The 19,425-nt window shown below is 39.6% G+C and overlaps 1 protein-coding gene across 1 annotated transcript in view; it reads right to left on the bottom strand.

Annotated features, from left to right (window-relative positions):
- Nucleotides 1-8,397: 8,397 nt before the first annotated feature.
- The window catches only part of SLC30A4 (solute carrier family 30 member 4), a 32,920-nt gene continuing 21,892 nt past the window's right edge, over nt 8,398-19,425 (bottom strand). The window contains exons 3-7 of the mRNA XM_066276538.1: nt 17,615-17,768; nt 15,982-16,183; nt 15,170-15,275; nt 14,272-14,406; nt 8,398-13,354 (exon numbers count right to left, since the gene is read on the bottom strand). Coding sequence (XP_066132635.1) covers nt 13,200-13,354; nt 14,272-14,406; nt 15,170-15,275; nt 15,982-16,183; nt 17,615-17,768 — 752 coding nt within the window. The 3' untranslated portion in view covers nt 8,398-13,199. The remainder of the gene's footprint in view (nt 13,355-14,271; nt 14,407-15,169; nt 15,276-15,981; nt 16,184-17,614; nt 17,769-19,425) is intronic.

Genomic DNA, 19,425 nt, shown 5'->3' with positions numbered 1-19,425 from the left:
GAGAGAAGAAGGAAGAGAAAGAGAAAGAGAGAGATAGGAACATTGTATGTTCTGGTAAGTACCCTAACTGGGGATTGAACAGGCAACTTTCTTTTTTTTTTTTTTAAGAATTTTTATTTATATTTATTTATTTATTTATTTACAGTGACACAGAGAGAGAGTCAGAGAGAGGGATCGATAGGGACAGACAGACAGGAATGGAGAGAGATGAGAAGCATCAATCATTAGTTTTTCATTGTGACACCTTAATTGTTCATTAATTGCTTTCTTTTTTTTTTTCTTTCTTTTTTTGTATTTTTCTGAAGTTGGAAATGGGGAGGCAGTCAGACAAACTCCTGCATGTGCCCAACTGGGATCCACCCAGCATGCCCACCAGGGGGCGATGCTCTACCCATCTGGGGTGTTGCTCTGTTGCAACCAAAGCCATTCTAGCACCTGAGGCAGAGGCCACAGAGCCATCCTCAGTGCCTGAGCCAACTTTGCTCCAATGGAGCCTTAGCTGCGGAAGGGGAAGAGAGAGCTAGAGAGGAAGGAGAGGGGGAGGGGTGGAGAAGCAGATGGGTGCTTCTCCTGTGTGCCCTGGCCGGGAATTGAACCCAGGACTCCTGCACACCAGGCCGACGCTCTACCACTGAGCCAACCGGCCAGGGCCTGATTGTTTTCTCACATGTGCTTTGACTGTGGGCGTTCAGCAGACCGAGTAACCCCTTGCTTGAGTCAGAGACCTTAGGTCCAAGCTGGTGAGCTTTTGCTCAAACCAGATGAGCCCGTGCTCAAGCTGGCAAGCTCGGGGTCTCGAACCTGGGTCCTTCACATCCCAGTCCAATGCTCTATCCACTGCACCACCATCAGTCAGGCCAAACTGGCAACTTCTGTGCTTTGGGACGATGCTCTAGCCAACCAAGCTATCTGGCCAGGGCATATTTGTTGTTGTTTTTTTGTTGTGTTTTTTTTTTAATCATTTGAGAGAGAGATAGAGAGAAAGTACTGTTGATCAGCCCTGCCTGGTCAGCAGTGAGCACTGAAGGTCTGTCCCTGGAACAATCAGTCCAAACAGCAGCTGGGACACAACCTGGACAGACAGCCACCAGCCATGGGTTGCTGAACCGTGGGCTGGAAAGGTCACTCAGGGCTGAGTCCCTTTGTAGTCACTATTTTTGTTACACAACAGAAAGTTTTGTCCACCCCGGGCTAGCCAAGCCAAACACTAAACAGAGAACTGCAGTGGAGAAAGACAGGCTATTTTATTGTGAATGGTGCCATCTAGTACAGCAGGAAGCTAATGCTCAAAAGCCCAAACTCCCCAAAGGTGAGTAAGGTCACAGATTATAGGGGCTAAATCACAAGACGCCATGGGTGGGAGTCAGGGTTGTTCCGGGAACTGATTGGTCTGAGGTGGTGTAAGCTTGATGTATCATTTCTTCATGCCTTGAGGACAGCTCTGAGGTCTGCCCTGTTGTCCCTCTGTCTGTCTCATGGTAAAGTAGCTGAGGAGTCCTTCCACCTTGGGGCTCAGGAACTGAAACATAGGCCAAGGACACTGGTCTCAAGTGGAGGCAGAAAGGGGAAGGCTGCTGGTCAACTACTAGGCCTCAGGATTCAAACATGTTCCCCCCAAAACACTATTTTCCATCCCAGCAAGTGGGGCTGGTTTCCTACTTGGTTTCTGAGGCTCACTAAGTCAGTTTAATGGAAAGGAGGTAGAAAATACTTACACTCCCCCTGAGTGTATCCCTGTCTGCTCTCCTCGCAGACCCTGTGCTAGTGGGCACCTGCCTTTTGTATGGTACTCTCTTCTTCAGTCAGCCTGGGGATTGCTCCGAGGAAATGTGCATGGAGTCCGCTTGGTGCCCCGCCGACTTCCCCCCACCGTCCGCCCTGCAGCCTCGCCCGGCTTTCTATATTTATTCTATATAGCTGTGTAATGGTTTAAAGATTGATTTCTCTCTCTTCAACATCGCGTATTTGCAAAATATTTGGGGAGATTTAGGGGAAATTCAGGTACAACCCATATCATAGTTCAGTAGCAAGGCTAGTTCGCCATCTGCTGGTCACTTCTGAGTATGACAAAATAGAACTCGTGCAGGTGAAAATGAACTGATTTTAAAGTTAATGGTGGAAAAGATGTGTGCAAAAAACACGTGTAATTAACAAAGGGTTCGTGGCAAAATCTAAAGAACGTTTACAAGTTAACCTAAACATTTATATGTCAATATAAAAACGCAATAGAAAAATGAGCAAGAAGACTTAAAGGGCATTATTAAAGAATATACAACAGACAATGAATTTATGAAAGATTATCAACTTTTTATTCTTAGAGACTAAGGGAAGGAGAAAAGGTGGAGGACGCTAGGTATAAGGAAAGACTCCGTGCTCTGAGAAGAATCTCTCAGGTATTTCCGATTTTACCCACTAGAAGGAGCTCTTTCACTTCACTTTAATTTGTATCAAGGAAATGCAGATTTAAACCACAAGGAGGCGCCACCATATACTCTCCAGAATGGTTAAAATGAAAAGACGGACAATACCAAGTGGCAAAAATGTGAGGCAATGGGTACTCTCATATATTGCTGGTGGAAGGACAAATTGATACAACATCGAAAAATTGTTCTGCATTATCTGGAAGCAGAGGTGGGACTTGACATGAGAAGGCCTTCTGGGTCTGCTAATGTTATATTGCTTGTCCTGGGTGTGTTATGTTTACTTTATGATAACTTATCTTTGAGTTGATCCTTAAAAAATACATGTAACACTTCAGTTGTAAAGTAAAAAATAAAAACGTTAAAGATAAAGTGAGATTCCTAAGCAGGAGAATATAAGCAAGATTGTGGAGAGAAGATAGAAACTCAGAAAGGGAGAAAAAGAGGTGTGGGCTACAAACTATCTCTACGTATTTCAGGTTCTTCCCCCTAGACACCTGCCACTCTTCTTTGCCCTGAGAATTCTTGCCCTATGCAAACATTTTGTTTTGATTTTTGTTCCCCCTTGAATGATCTCTATAGGGAATAACTTAAAGGGCTGAAATGTGTTCTGATGCTTTTAAAAGAGCAACAGTGACCTTAGGGGAGATAGTTCAGTCAAGTGCAGGTGGTGAAGTCTAACCTGTGGTGGCACAGTCAATAGTGTCCACCTGGAATGCTGAGGTCGCTGGTTTGAAACCCTGGGCTTACTCGGTCAAGGAACATACAACTACTGTGAATTGATGCTTCTTGCTCCTCCCACCTTCTCTCTCTCTCTCTCCTCTTTCTGAAATCAATAAATACAATCTTTCTCTCTGTGTGTGTGTGTCAGAGACAGAGAGAGAGATAGAGGAACAGATAGGAACAGACAGAAAGAAAGGGAGAGAGATGAGAAACATCAATTCTTTGTTGCGGCTCCTTTGTCTCCTTAGTTGTTCATTGGTTGCTTTCTCGCATTTGCCTTGACCAGGGGGCTATAGCAGAGCAAGTGACTGCTTGCTCAAGACAGTGATCTGGAGCTCAAGCCAGAGACCTTGGGCTTCAAGCCAGCAACTTTGGGCTCAAGCTAGTGACCATGGGGTCATGTCTATGATCTCACGCTCAAGCCAGCGACCCTGCGCTCAAGCTGGTGAGCCTGCGCTCAGGCCGGTGACCTTGGGGCTTCGAACCTGGGTCCTCCACGTCCCAGTCCAATGCTCTATCCACTGTGCCACTGCCTGGTCAGGCCAATAAATAAAATCTTAAAAAGAATGGTTTCAAATGCATGTAGTGAAATCCAGAGTACTATTCTGGTGCCTCAATTAAGAAACAGAGTAGCCCTGGCTGGTTGGTTAAGTGAATAAAGCCTTGACCAGCATGTAGATGTATTGGGTTCGATCCCCCGTTGGGGCACTCATGAGAAGCGACCATCTGCTCCTCTCTCTCCTCCTTCTCTCTTTCTCTCTTGCAGCCAGTGGCTCCATTGGTTCAAGTATTGGCCCTAGTCGCAGAGAAGAGCTCAGTTGGTCTGAGCCTTGGCCTCAGGTGCTGAGGATAGCTCAGTTAATTTGAGCATTGGCTCCAGACAGGGGTTTCAGTTTGGATCCCAGTCTGGGGCACATGCAAGAGTCTGTCTATCTCCCCTCCTCTCACTGAAAGAAAGAAAGAAAGAAAAGAAAGGGAGAGAGAGAGAGAGAGAAAGGGAGAGAGAAAGAGAAACAGAGAGAGAAAGAGAAACAGAGAGTAAACTTTTGGCACTGAATTATAACCAAAACCATAATTCTACTAATATAGTAAATAAAGCTGAAAGTTTAGCATAAATAAGAGCTTGTAAGGCTGTTACCCCAAATTAGAATTTATTTTAGCATCTGACATGGACCAAAAAAATGACACATCAAAATAGAAAAATAGCTAGGTAGATAAACAATATGAACATCTCTTTATTTACCAGTATAAGTTATCTAAAAATTTATTTTATTACTGTTTTTTTTAAAATAAATTTTTATTTATTTATTCATTTTTAGAGAGGAGAGAGAGAGGGAGAGAGAGAGACAGAGAGGGAGAAGGGGGGAGGAGCTGGAAGCATCAACTCCCATATGTTCCTTGACCGGGCAAGCCCAGGGTCTTGAACCAGCGACCTCAGCATTTCCAGGCCGACGCTTTATCCACTGCGCCACCACAGGTCAGGCCTGTTTTATTACTGTTTTAAAAAAATAGTTAAGTCTTGGCCCTGGCCATTTGGCTCAGTGGTCAATTGTCAGCCAGATGTGTGGATGTCCTGGGTTTAATTCCTGGTCAGGGCACACAGGAGAAGCACTCATCTACTTCTCCACCCCTCCTCCTTTTCTCTTTCTTTTTCTCTCTCTTTTCCCTTCTTGCAGCTATGGCTCGGTTGAAGCAAGTTGGCCCGAGGCACTGAGGGTGGCTCCATGACCTTGCCTCTCGTGCTAGGAAGAGCTCAGTTGGGAGCTTGGCTATAGATGGCCAGAGCCCCAGATGGGGGTTGGTGGGTAACTCCCAGTCGGGGTGCATGTGGGACACCGACTCCCCTCCTCTCACTTAGAAAAAGAAGATAAAAAAATAATTGAGTCTTTTCTAGGTAGCTGGAAAATTAAAAAATTTTTTGAAGCCTCACAACCAATTTTCATCTTATTTATAAATAGCAGATAAAATGTTATTTTTCAGTTGTGAGCTTCCAGTTGGCACAAACTGTGAGATACTCAACATACATACCTTTTTATTTCTTTTATTTTTGTCATAACTTTAGTGAAAAATTAAAAAATCAACTGAGTAAAACTTTATGAATAAAAGTATTGTTAAATGATTCTGGTGATCATAGTGTTCTGAGTAGAAAACTGCTAGTGAACATTAGAAGCAGCATATGGTGCACAGGTGATATGTGAAATCTTCCCACTCTTTTCCTACGTTTCTGTCCCAAACTCCAAGCAGGATAAAAAAGAAAAAGAAAGAAAAAAGGTCAAGGAAAAAAAGAAACTTTGGTGACTTAGGTAGCCTCCAATCGGCCAGTCACAGCAACTTCTAAGTGGGACCTGGAAGGGCTTGCTGCGTCCGTGCTTGCGTCCGCGCGTGCTGCTGCAGCAGGCCACGCCAGGCCGGCCAGCTCTCCTCTGCAGGCGCAGACACGCACGTTTTATATTTGTTGTGACCACTCAACTCTGCCATTGCAGTGTGAAAGAGGCCACAGAATACATGGTCAAATGATGTGGCTGTGTTTAAATGACACTTTATTTACAGACTTGATGTTTAAATTTCATAGACTTTTCACATCATAAAATATTATTATTCTGATTTTTTTTTCTTTTTAAGCAGGAGAGACAGACAGGAAGGGAGAGAGATGAGAAGCATCAACTCATAGTTGCAGAACCTTAGTTGTTCACTGATTGCTTTCTCATATGTGCCTTGACTGGGGGACTCCAGCTGAGCGAGTAACTAGTTGCTCAAGCCAGCAACCTTTGGGCTCAAGCCAGCAACCATGGGGTCATGTTTATGATCCCACGCTCAAGCCAGCGACCCTGTGCTCAAGCTGGTGAGACCACATTCAAGCCAACAAGCCCACGCTCAATCTGGCAACCTTGGGGTTTTGAACTTGGGTCCTCAGTATTTCAGGCTGATGCTCTATCCACTGTACCACCACCTGGTCAGGCATTATTCTGATTATTAAAAACCATTTTAAAATGTAAGACCCATTCTCAGTTCTATAGGCCACACACAACAGTCTGCAGGGCAGACATGGCCCAGGAGGCATAGTTGACCTGTCTATACCCTAGGACAGTCATTAGGTCATTACTATCAGACTTCACGACGATCCTATCCCATCTCACTTTCTTAGGGGCTTCCCTCTTTTCTTTCTGCCATTGTTGCTGGGGCTAGGGGGCCATTAAAAGTGACCGATAGAAAATAAAAACAAAGGTTCTTTTAATATTTCTTTTCATCCTATCTGGAAGATTTTTTTTTCAGGCTTATTTCTTTTTTTTTTTTTTTTTAATAATTTTATTTTTAATGGGGCGACATCAGTAAATCAGGATACATATATTCAAAGATAACAACTCCAGATTATCTTGTCGTTCACTTATGTTGCATACCCATCACCCAAAGTCAGATTGTCCTCTGTCACCTTCTATCTAGTTTTCTTTGTGCCCCTCCCCCTCCCCCTTTCCCTCTCCCTCTCTCCCCTCCCCCTGTAACCCACACTCTTATCAATGTCTCTTAGTTTCACTTTTAAGTCCCACCTACGTATGGAATAATGCAGTTCCTGTTTTTTTCTGATTTACTTATTTCACTTCGTATAATGTTATCAAGATCCCACCATTTTGCTGTAAATGATCCAATGTCATCATTTCTTATGGCTGAGTAGTATTCCATAGTGTATATGTGCCACATCTTCTTTATCCAGTCATCTATTGAAGGGCTTTTTGGTTGTTTCCATGTCCTGGCCACTGTGAACAATGCTGCAATGAACATGGGGCTGCATGTGTCTTTACGTATCAATGTTTCTGAGTTTTTGGGGTATATACTCAGTAGAGGGATTGCTGGGTCATAAGGTAATTCTATTTTCAGTTTTTCGAGGAACCACCATACTTTCTTCCATAATGGTTGTACTACTTTACATTCCCACCAACAGTGTATGAGGGTTCCTTTTTCTCCACAGCCTCTCCAACACTTGCTATTACCTGTCTTGTTAGTAATAGCTAATCTAACAGGTGTGAGGTAGTATCTCATTGCAGTTTTGATTTGCATTTCTCTAATAACTAACGAAGATGAGCATCTTTTCATATATCTGTTGGCCATTTGTATTTCTTCCTGGGAGAAGTGTCTGTTCATGTCCTCTTCCCATTTTTTGTATTGGATTGTTTGTTTGTTTGTTGTTGAGTTTTATGAGTTCTTTGTATAATTTGGATATTAGGCCCTTATCTGAGCTGTTGTTTGAAAATATCATTTCCCATTTAGTTGGCTGTCTATTTTGTTATCAGTTTCTCTTGCTGAGCAAAAACTTCTTAGTCTGATGTAGTCCCATTCATTAATTTTTGCCTTCACTTCTCTTGCCATTGGAGTCAAATTCATAAAATGCTCTTTAAAACCCAGGTCCATGAGTTTAGTACCTATGTCTTCTTCTATGCACTTAATTGTTTCAGGTCTTATGTTTAGATCTTTGTCCATTTTGAGTTAATTTTAGTACAGGGGGACAGACTGTAGTCCAGTTTCATTCTTTTGCATGTGGCTTTCCAGTTTTCCCAGCACCATTTATTGAAGAGGCTTTCTTTTCTCCATTGTGTTATTGGCCCCTTTATCAAAAATTATTTGACTATATATATGTGGTTTTATTTCTGGGTTTTCTATTCTGTTCCATTGGTCTGAGTGTCTATTTTTCTGCCAATACCATGCTGTTTTGATTGTCGTGGCCCTATAATATAGTTTGAAGTCAGGTATTGTAATGCCCCCAGCTTCATTCTTTTTCTTTAGGATTGCTTTGGCTATTCGGGGTTTTTTATAGTTCCATATAAATCTGATGATTTTTTGCTCCATTTCTTTAAAAAATGTCATTGGAATTTTGATGAGAATTGCATTAAATTTGTATATTGCTTTGGGTAATATGGCCATCTTGATTCTATTTATTCTTCCTAACCAAGAACAAGGTATATTCTTCCATCTCATTATATCTTTTTTGATTTCCCTTAACAATGGTTTATAGTTTTCATTATATAAGTCCTTTACATTCTTTGTTATGTTTATTCCTAAGTATTTTATTTTTTTTGTTGCAATTGTGAAGGGGATTGTTCTTTTGAGTAGGCTTATTTCTTAAAGATCTAAGAGGGCATTACAATCTGAGATTATAAAACTAGGTAGGTTATCATCTATTTTCTAATGCTTTTAAGAAGTTCATGTTTTAAGGCCACTATTATTAGTCAACTAAAAAAACACCCAGAAATTTAAAGGACTGTACATTTTCATTTTTTAATAAACCACATGGCAAAACAATACTTTAATAAACGTATAGGAAATTACAATTTAAAAATTGCAAATACAGTAGATATACATAGACTATACTTTGATTTTAAATTACATGGACAAACACCAGCTTCAAAATCTTTCCAAAATCAATTATATGCAAAATACTGGTTCCTGAAGGGGTATATGGAAAAGTATATACACTTCTTGAACTGGGGTATGGCTTACTGAATAACATACTCAGGAAAGCACAGCTTTCCAGATATGCAGGATCTTCCTGTGCAAAGTGGACACACTACATATTCTGCTTTTCTGCTGCAGTTATTTCAGGAAATGCGTAATTGCAGTATTTAAATCGACACTATCAGAGAACGTCTCCATAAATGTTTTCCAATCTTATCAAAAATCAAAGGCTGTTTTTGTTGGTCTTCACAATGACTAGAAGAACAGCTTAAACCCTTTGTGAGCCAGAATGCAACGGCCGGCTGGCCCAAGTGCACACACACGATTTAACATGAGGAACTCCCACAATTTCTTCTCCGCAGTTTCTGTGCTCCTGCCAACATCACAAATAATATCCCTGATTGGTGATCTGTGAAACAAATCTGAAGCCCTGGCCGACAGGATTCACATATCAGATCTGCAGCTGGGGTTCGCAGGTGGTGTTTTGATTAGAAAGATAGTAAGCTTAGTTACCTAGAGATCAGCCTTGCTTCCCCTCTACACAGCCTAGAGCGAGATGTCACAATTCTTTTTTTTAAGATTTTATTTATTGATTTTTAGAAAGAGGTGAGAAAAGAGGAGAGGAGGAGCCAGAAGTATCAACTCATAGTAGTAGTTGCTTCTTGTATGTGCCTTGACTGGGTAACCCCGGGGATTTGAACCGGCAATCTCAGCATTCCAGGTAGATGCTTTAATCCCTGTGCCACCACAGGTCAGGCGAGGTGTCACAATTCATTTGTGACTAATACCCAAACGGCTCACGAGCTAGGCATGGTTCAAAGACAAACTGAACCGCCTGACCAGGCGGTGGCGCAGTGGATAGAGCGTTGGACTGGGATGCGGAAGGACCCAGGTTCGAGACCCCGAGGTCACCAGCTTGAGTGCAGGCTCCTCTGGCTTGAGCAAAGCTCACCAGCTTGGACCCAAGGTCGCTGGCTCCAGCAAGGGGTTACTTGGTCTGCTGAAGGCCCACGGTCAAGGCACATTTGAGAAAGCAACCAATGAACAACTAAGGTGTCGCAACGAAAAACTGATGATTGATGTTTCTCATCTCTCTCCATTCCTGTCTGTCTGTCCCTATCTGTCCCTCTCTCTGACTCTGTCCCTGTAAATAAATAAATTAAATAAAATAAAAAAAAATAAAAAGACAAACTGAACCAAAAGAGCTAATCTTATATCTAGGAATATAATCTGTAACTTTAAATTTACTATATGTATGGTAAAATCAACAGAAGAATTGCCTAAAACCTTATTTTAAAGGGCCTCAAATTCTGTAAGAACTTCTTATTCCTTATCATGAACCAGTTCTTATAAAGGCATTAAAAAAGTAGTGAGAGTGCTTGTTTGAGAAGCACAAGCCAGAGTCTTATTAGCAATGACCTGCACAGTGGTTGGGCAGTGTAGTCTATTTCTATCACCGTGTTCAGTGTGCGGAGATCTGGATCAAGAACAATCAGCTGTTAAGAGTTTTCCCCGCCTGGAAACACCATTGTTAGTGGGGCTTTGTCTCTAAAAGATGGTTTTTTCTCACATTAACATGAAAGGGAAGCTCATGCCTGTGTCTATTCTGGGAAAATTCTACCAAAGATAAACATGTCAGTGAGGACATCTGGGTTCCAGACAGAACTAGAACACAGAGACTCTAACAGCAGGACACTTCATTTAGAAAATGAAAATAGGCTCTTCTCCCCTGGCAGGGTTCCTTCTTCCTTTCAATAAAGCCTGTGGAAAAAAAAAAGAAAAAGAAAATGGAAATAAAGCATTCCAAGTTGGAAAAACCCAGAAAAATAAGAAATCCAGTGATTTGGCAAATAATACTGATGGGAGCCACAAGCTGTAAAACTCCGGGCTCATGTTACATGGGCCTAGCTAAGGGAAAATGTATGTGGGAATAAGTCACTTGTGGTTCTGTACTTCAAAGCTCTCTGAAATATGCCTATTCAACTACATTCCCCACATTGCATTTCTAAGGCAGCATGGTCATTAACCAAATAGGCCTTTTCCTAAAATAAATCAAAAGGCTCTGCTGGGCCAGAGTTGTGAAACACAGGTTTATGTACACAACTAACTTTGATTCTTTGCAAATGTTAATTCAAACACATGGCACTGAAGAACTGCCTGGCTCTACGCTATGATCTGTTTCCCCAGTGCAGAGTGAACAATGGTAGGTGTTTGTCCAGACTCAGCAGCCGCTCTGCATGGGACAGTGGAGCTTTTCCTCCAAGCTGGCTGACAGGTCACTGGTGGTAGTACTCAGAGGGTGACAGGAAGACCAAACTCTAGTCAGAAGCCATGCAGTCCCCGTCCCATTTGCTAGTTCATATTCTTCTCTGTGGGTTTTGTCAAGTTACAAAAAGTTAAATTTGTCAATTATTAAATCGTACAGACCCAGTAAAGTACAAAATTGGTAGTTCTTGCTACAAAAGAGCAAAGCACAGAAAACTTCGTGTGTACCTAGTTTTAAATAGAACATAATCATTAAGATTTACAAAAGCATTCAGTGTTTTTTGCATTTTACAAAGGATCCTTTTCAATCCTCACATGGATTTTAGACTGTTTTATCCAATAACTTTTCAGGAGTAAGTGGCTGTGAGAAGTTAGATACACCTATTTAAGATAATGGAACGTTTACAAGAAACAAGCTCCGCAGATATGGGAAACCCATCAGCAGGGGTGTGCATCCCGCATCCCTTTCCTTTCTCTTGCTGGGCAGCCCGGGTCCACAGATGCCCAGGTGTGCACTGATGTGCCTCTCATGCATTCTAACCTACCTTCTATGTTTAAGAATATTTATTTAAACAGTTTATGTGCTCCTGAAGTTTTTGAAAAACTCAACTCATTATTTTAGATGGATTCACAATAAGAATCCCATAAAATTTCCAACTTCAATTCAAAAAACGCTAGGCTTTGTTAGGCACCACTAACCCTCATCAACACTTTTGTTGGACACCGTCAACTCACCAATCTTTTAGGTAAATCCAGGTTTTATCTTAGGTTTACTTAGTGTGAGGTACTTGGGAGAAAGATAAAATTTGTTTCATATTCTTCACTTATATTTTAAGTCATCTGCCTGCCTAGCTAGGATTTTATCTCACAACCTCTTAATTTACTCTGATTCTCTGCTGAAGGTGGACTCCTAAGGAGCATAAAGATAATCTCAAAACCCTGTTGCAAAATGAAACATGAATATTCATAGTTGTCTCTTTAATACAACTGTTACCAATTAGGTTGCCTTCTGTTTGGGAACTTTTATGCTTAACCTCCTACCACATAGATTTAATAGATTTACTGTCCATCCCAGTCCAGCGTCTTAAAACACAGACACACACACACACACACACACACACACACACACACACAGTAAAAAACCCTTAAAATTTTTGCCTTCTCAGTTATATCTGCCCCCAATCCCTATCAGCATTTCTGCTATGGTATATTGGAAAACCTCAACACCATATCTATGGTTTCTGGAGTCCATGGGGAATCCCTAACTCATGTCATAAAAGAAGTTCTCTCTGGAGGAATGCAGTTAATCTACACGTGAGAAGTGGGTATTACAAACAGAACCTTCGCCCTCCAGGGTTCTACCCTGAAGGACACACAGATGAACTGGTGTGGAGGCAGGAAGCAAGGACCAAGCAAACTCTCTGTATGAAACATAAGGCAGTTCTTAAAAGGACAGAACATGATTGTTTACATTTTGCAGTCTGCTGCCATTCTTAAATAGAGATAAATTCCATGAACAATGAAAGTGATTTCAGGAAGATTTAAATCTGAAACTCCACACCTCATCCTCACTCCTATATTATGTTTAAATTCTCATATAGGAATTTCAGTTTAAGGTTAACTTCTGCCATTCACAATATTACTGAAAATATTTCCAAAGCAATTTAATGACAGTGACCACAGTATATAAGGATTGGTTCTGATAAGATTACAAATAACCGAAAGTGTTAACCTTGAGATTCAAAACACCCTGTAACATCTGGAAAGAGTTGCTTATAAGGTATAACAGTAACACGAAGACTTATTTGTGAAATAAAACATTACTGAAACACTTAAGAATACATGCTTATTCCACTCTGGATAATTACTAGTACTTTCTGAAATCTGTTGAGAAATAATTTCTGTAAAAAGAGAGCTGGGTGTCAAATTCCAGAAGCTGGGTGTTAAGATTATGTTAAAAAAATTCAGTTTTCCAGCACTGGCTTGATATAAAACGGGATTTACAAAGGAATTTTAAATGCAAATACAGAACTCTTGCTGCCTCCTTGACAACATATACTCTGTTGCAATTAAGGAAATACGATCTCCGATTGTCTTCTCTGAGGTATCTGTAAGGTCACGTCTTGTTCTGTAAACAGTGTTCTGGAAACATCTTCATCTGAAAATCATGGCGAAGTCTCATTTTACCATTCGACAGAAACCAGCATCGCAGGCGGACAGTTGGCGAGTGCGGTGCATGACATGGACACAGCATCAGGAATCCCAGCTTCTCGCTAGGGGTGCATTTATTGCTCTCAAGTCTGTGACTGCAGGGTAAATAAGGGAGCAGTCCCCCAACATTTAAAATTAGGAACTGGAACTTTGACAATTTGCACAAGTTCTGTCCTCTTCTTGCCTGTGACTCTGAAGCTGAACAGTACATTTATACATGCCAAATGTGTTCAATAATAAGTGCTTGGCTTTGGACTGTACTTCCTCCCATTTAGATGAACTTCCAGGAACTGCAATGTCAAGGAAATATTGTTACTACTCACTGTACATTACCCATTAGTGAATAAGACGCAGGGAAAAAAACCTTAGCATACTTTGAACATATTTTTATTAGGTTGATTTCTACCCTCTTTCTTGAAGCTATCCTGTTAATGTATCAGTTTACAAAGCCAGACCAGCTTCTCATCCCAATCTCTGCAGTCCACTCTTAGGTGGAGAAAGAAATCTAAACATTAATTACAAGTCTTTCATCTTTTTTACTTTTTTAAAAATAAACTTCATGTATGTACTATTTTGACAAAAATAAAATAAAAAGCATCAATGTGTGAAATGATTTAAAGAAATAAAAACATATGCTTTAGCTTGTCTTATGTAAAAAAAACAAACATGGTAAGTATACTTACAGTAATGCCTTTAAAGGCAAAAGTCTCTTTGTAATGTCTCATCTCAAAGATATAAAAAATTATATATTTTAACTGATTATTTTTTTTTTGAGAGAGAGAAAAAAACAGTAAGGGAGAGAAATGAGAAGCATCAACTTGTAGTTGCTTCACTTTACTTGTTCATTGATTGCTTCTCCTATGTGCCTTGACCAGGGGGCTCCAGCTGAGCCAGTAACCTTGGGCTAAAGTCAGCGACCCTGCGCCCAAGCTGGTGAGTCTGTGCTCAAGCCAGTGACCTTGGGGTTTCAAACCCAGGACACCCCAGCATCCCAGATTGATGCTCTATTGTGCCACCACCAGTCAGGTAAGAGATAAATATTGCTCTGCTATAAAAAAATGATCTGTAACTCACCTTCTGAAGAGCCCATACCTCCCTTAAAACAAATCTTTCCAGCAGAAATGTCTTTCTACTTAATTATAAGCACAGATATTTAATTCCAAAGATAGAAGTCCACCAACCCCAGTATTTACCGTCAGCAACATACTTAGCTGTATGTGTACTATGGCCATGGGTTTTCCTGATGTTAGAGACCAGACATTTAAATCTTCCACTGAATGAACATCTTCTATTTTCATCAAGGTTTCTTTGATATAGTCTACATTCAAATGCCTTGGCACACCTATTAGTTCAGAATATATCATTTATAAGTAAAGTTTATTTGGGGGAAAAGTTATACATTACTAATAGGACTTTTTCAAAAGAAACCAACTGGTTTTGCCAAATTCATTTAAAATGAACACATTAGAACATATTAACACTTTAAGATAAACCATGCACACATACACAAAAGGTTAATAAAAAATGTTCATTCTCATTAAAAAAATGTTAGTCAACCCAGAATACTTCATTTAACAAATAAGCTAGAGCAGACACACACAGAAAAAGGAACACCTAATAATGATTAACCTACTGTGGAAATCTTATATTTACATGCTTATACAGTATGTAATATTAGTGATGCAGGGGTGCTAATAATATGACAAAGTACAGTAGCAAATTAAATTGAAATTAAGAAATAAACCACCTAACATACTTGCATTAAGAATCAAAAGAGTTGCATTCTTATCCTAGCCTCATATTTTATTCCAGCATGACCTTAAGTCAAGCTATGCTACCCCTCTAACCTTAATTTTCTAATGGTAAATGAGAATAATAACGTCTGCCTTACCTACTTTTCTTAGCTATTATAAGGTTCAAATGGATAACAAATGGGAGAGTGCATGGATTCTCATGTTATATACATGTAAGGTAGCGTTACTGTAGCCTAATAAGTATCAGTAAAAAAAAAAAGACATGGCTCCTACTTTAGAGTGTCTACCCCCACCCCCAATGAGACTTAGGGAAGTAATAAATGCACAATGGGGATATTAGTGAGATCTTACCTTCTAGTATTATAACCACTGTGTCCCATATGATGCGAAATGTTGTAAAAGCCACAAGTAATGAAAATATGTATGTACAGATGGGATCAGCGATCTTGTATTCTGGCTATAAGGTGAGAGCAAAATTGTGTGATTAAATACTGACAGACAGAAAGGAGACTGTGAAGCACAGTAAGGTATACTCTTTCCCTTGCTCTCTAGCAGGCCTGCAGAATACTTTGAAAAATTGGACATTGCAATAGAGAAACTCTTTCCTAGATTATTTAAATGCCTTTCTTTGTGAGATCCATTTTTAGGAGTGTAATGCTTTGTTCTATTATTTTCTTCAGTGCCTTCTCTAAATCTTCCACCCAGAACCATAGAATATCAGAGCTAGAAGGAGATTCAGCAGTCAATAGGATTAAATCAACAGGATTTAAGTCCCTCATATTAAAGAGGAGAAAACTCAAGAGTTGAGGGACTTGCTCAAGGTCAAAGCATTACTAGCAGAGCCAATACTATAACCCAGATCTTGAGATTTCACGATATGAACTTTCTAGAACCTGGCCATTAAGTGACAAGGCTTAAAATTGAGTTCTCAGGTGAAGGCATTACCAAAGCCAGCTACAGCTACAGATAAGGTATCTTGTGATGTGATGCTATTGTGTTTGGTGATAACAAAACAGTACAGACTGGTGGCTTAATTAGGCCTGCAGAAATCCAAGATGAATGGGACTGGCACTGGTGTCCAGTATTCTGATAAAAGACAATTATCTTTAGTTTTAATGTTGAAATTAATTATTTTAAAATAGAAAAATTAGCAATAATATTACCTTGAATCGTATGATGTATGCAGCTATTAGCACACCAACACTTTGTACCAAATCCCCCAAAGCATGTACAAATGCAGCTCTCACTGCCAAGCTATCCTGCCCGTGGCTGTGTCCACACCCGGAACCTGGAGTAGGAGAATTTGAAGGCAGGGAGTGGGAATGGGCGTGATGGTGACCAGACTGGTTCAACAGAAACCCCATTCTGTTAAAAATAAAACAAAACATTATTATTTCCCCTAACATCATTGATAAAAATATGTGACTAATCAGACATCAATGTGGCAACATGGAACTCATTGTATTTGAGCACCTATTATGTATCAGGTACTATTTCAGGTTCTGAGTTCAAAAGAGTGAATAAGACAGAGAGATCCCTATCCCCATAGAGCTTATGTTCTAGTAGGGAAGGCAGAGAAGTAAACATATAAATACCTAACGCATTGCTAGACAATGAGAATGCTTTGAAGAAAAGTAAAGCATTGCAAGGGGCTGGAAAGTGATGGAGAGAGTGGTCAGAGAAGGCCTCCCTTAGATTCCATCTGAGCAGAGGCTTGGATAGAATCAGGAAGCAAGTTGTGGTGGAAGAGTGTACTAGGCAGAAGGAACACCAGGGCAAAGGCCCTGATATGCAGATGTGCTTTATGAGCTTAAAAAAAGCAAGGCAGCCATTGTGGCCAGAATGAAGTGAGTATGAGTGCTAGATGAGTCGGAACCAGACACAAGATCTTATTAAAAATGCCATGGCAAGGACTTTGGATTTTATTTTCAGTACAGATGGAAGCCACTAGACAGGGACTGGCAGACCAAGGTCTGCAGACCGTATCTGGCCCAAAGCCCGTTTCTGTAAATACAGGTGTCACTGGAACACAGCCGCGCTCATCTGTTTCCAGGCTGAACATGGCGCCTTTGCTAGTCATGGCAGCGTAGATGCAAAATAGACAGTCAAGCTCTCAAAGTCTAAATATTTACTATCTGGTCCTTTACAGAAAATGTTGGACCCATAATCCAAATGATTAGGTATATAACTTAAAAATTTCATAGTTCTTAGGGAAAAAGCTAGTTAAAAAAATCTCAACATAAAAGTATAAAAATTAAATTAAAAATAACTTTGTCCTACTTAAATTCTTGATTGCTAGTCAACTTCATTATACCTGAGCAAACTAATTAGAAATTTAGAATTCCAAGAGTGTTTTATTAACTTTGTAAGAAAAACTGATATACTATATAAATTATAAATATATTAAAATACTACTGCATATTACTGAATACATGTATACTAGTATTCATCTATAAGTTCACAGTATTTGAAAATATTAATGTGAAAACAATATAGTGTATGCTATTATAATGGTGGGTAAATGTCATTATACATTTGTCCAAACCTATTAATGTACAACACCAAGAGTGAACCTTAAGCTATGGACCTTGGGTGATTATGATGTGTCAGTGTAGGCTCATCAGTTGTAACACATGTACCACTCTGGGGGGGATGTTGATAATGGGGGAGGTTGTGCAGGTGTGGGGGGAGAACGTATTGGGGAAATACGTTCATACCTTCCCCTCAATTCTGTGAACCTGAAACTGCTCTAAAAAGTAAAGCCTATTAAATATTTTTTTAAAAAATAGAGCTTACATTACGTTAACTGCAACTCCAACAGCTGCGGTAATGAGCATTATATCTCCATTTATTTCATATTTCATATGGATAGTTCTTTGGACAGCTTCATAGAGGAGGAATCCCATAAGTATATACACCAACAGCACACTTATCATAGCTGACAAAACCTCTGGAGGAAAAGTACAAGAAACAAATGTATTTGCAGTATGGTTATTACACCTCATACAAACTAAGTACTGTACAATCTTTTATTTATTCAAATCTGCTTTCCTCTAAGAAGATAAAGCACCATATCATTTTTGTCACGTTTTTCTTTAAAACTTTTTTATAGTTTGATATAGAACATTTTTAAAAAATTGAAGTATAACTGACATATTAGTTTCAGGTATACTATATATATGTATATATAGTATAAAAATGATGATCTGTACATGCAATTTCTGGGAGGATGTACAAAATACTGATAAAAAGCTGGTTGTGAGGAGAATGGGTGAGGAGGCAGGATGACTTTGCAGTATGTACGCTTTTGTACCACATGAATTTTCTAACATGTAACATTAAAGTAGAAATAATTTTATATCTTTTCAAAATAACAAAAAAATAGGCAACGTGAAATAGATATTAAAATAACTAACATTATTATATAAAACAAGTTTTGACCCTAAAAACAAGAAAATACTTTTCAAGAAAATTTTTCCATTAAATACAACAGACATCAACCCTTTTAAGTGTTAAGAGATAAAAGAATCTGGAAAGCTATTATCTGGGTCAGCTCATTGCTCAAGGTCCCAGGCCATTCAGGTATACTGGATTTTGATACACTTTTATTTCAACCTATAAATTACAACACAGAAAAATTATCTAGAAGTTATAAGCTGTTTCATAAAGACACCTCATTAGTTTAGATGAAATACCAATAAAATTTTGTACATTAACAGAACAGATGTTGGAATAAGATAAAAAACACAATTACTATTCAAAACCATGGTGCACCTATTCCTGGCATACTAATAATCATACTTCACAAGAGAAACAGGGATGAAAGACAGAGAAAAGACTAACTGAAATATACAAAGCTGTGGAGAAACAACCATATTAAGTCCAGACTTTAAGATTCTTGAGGATGTGACCATGTTACATTCCATGTCACATCTACTATAGCACTCAGCAGAGTGGCTGGCATGCAGAAGGTACTCAAACATTTATGGATAAATGCCAGCAATCTTGGGCTCAAGATAGTAACCTTAGGGCTCAAGCCAGCAACCATGGAATCATGTCAATGATCTCATGCTCAAGCTGGCGACCTCATGCTCAATCTGGTAAGTTTGAACTCAAGTTGCATGAGCCCTCACTCAAGCTGGCAACCGCTGGGTTTTGAACCTGGGTCCTCAGCATCCCAGGCTGATGCTCTACCCACTGGGCAATCACCAGTCAGGCTATGGATAAAATTTTAGAATGAAGTTAGGTTGAGCAAGGTAAGATAAAAGGCTATACAATTAAGAAGGTTAAGCTAAATGTGAATAAGAGGTTATATAGTAGGCCCTTATTTTCTGCAGTTACACTTTCTATGATGTTAATTATCTATAAACAACCTCAGTCTGAAAATATTAAATGGAAAATTCCAGGTATAAACAATTCATGAGTTTTAAATTGTACACGGTTCTGAGTAGCATAATGAAATCTTGTACTGCCCCACTCTGTCCCACCTAAGACACGAATCATCCCTTTGTACCCTATATCCATACTGCATATGCTTCCTGACTGTTAGTCACTCAGTAGCCCTCTCTGTTATTAGATCGGTTATGATAGAGATTGATCACATTTAG

Source organism: Saccopteryx bilineata, chromosome 4, assembly GCF_036850765.1.
Source record: "Saccopteryx bilineata isolate mSacBil1 chromosome 4, mSacBil1_pri_phased_curated, whole genome shotgun sequence".
Taxonomy (NCBI): Eukaryota; Metazoa; Chordata; class Mammalia; order Chiroptera; family Emballonuridae; genus Saccopteryx; species Saccopteryx bilineata.
This window is presented reverse-complemented; position numbering and strand designations above follow the sequence as displayed.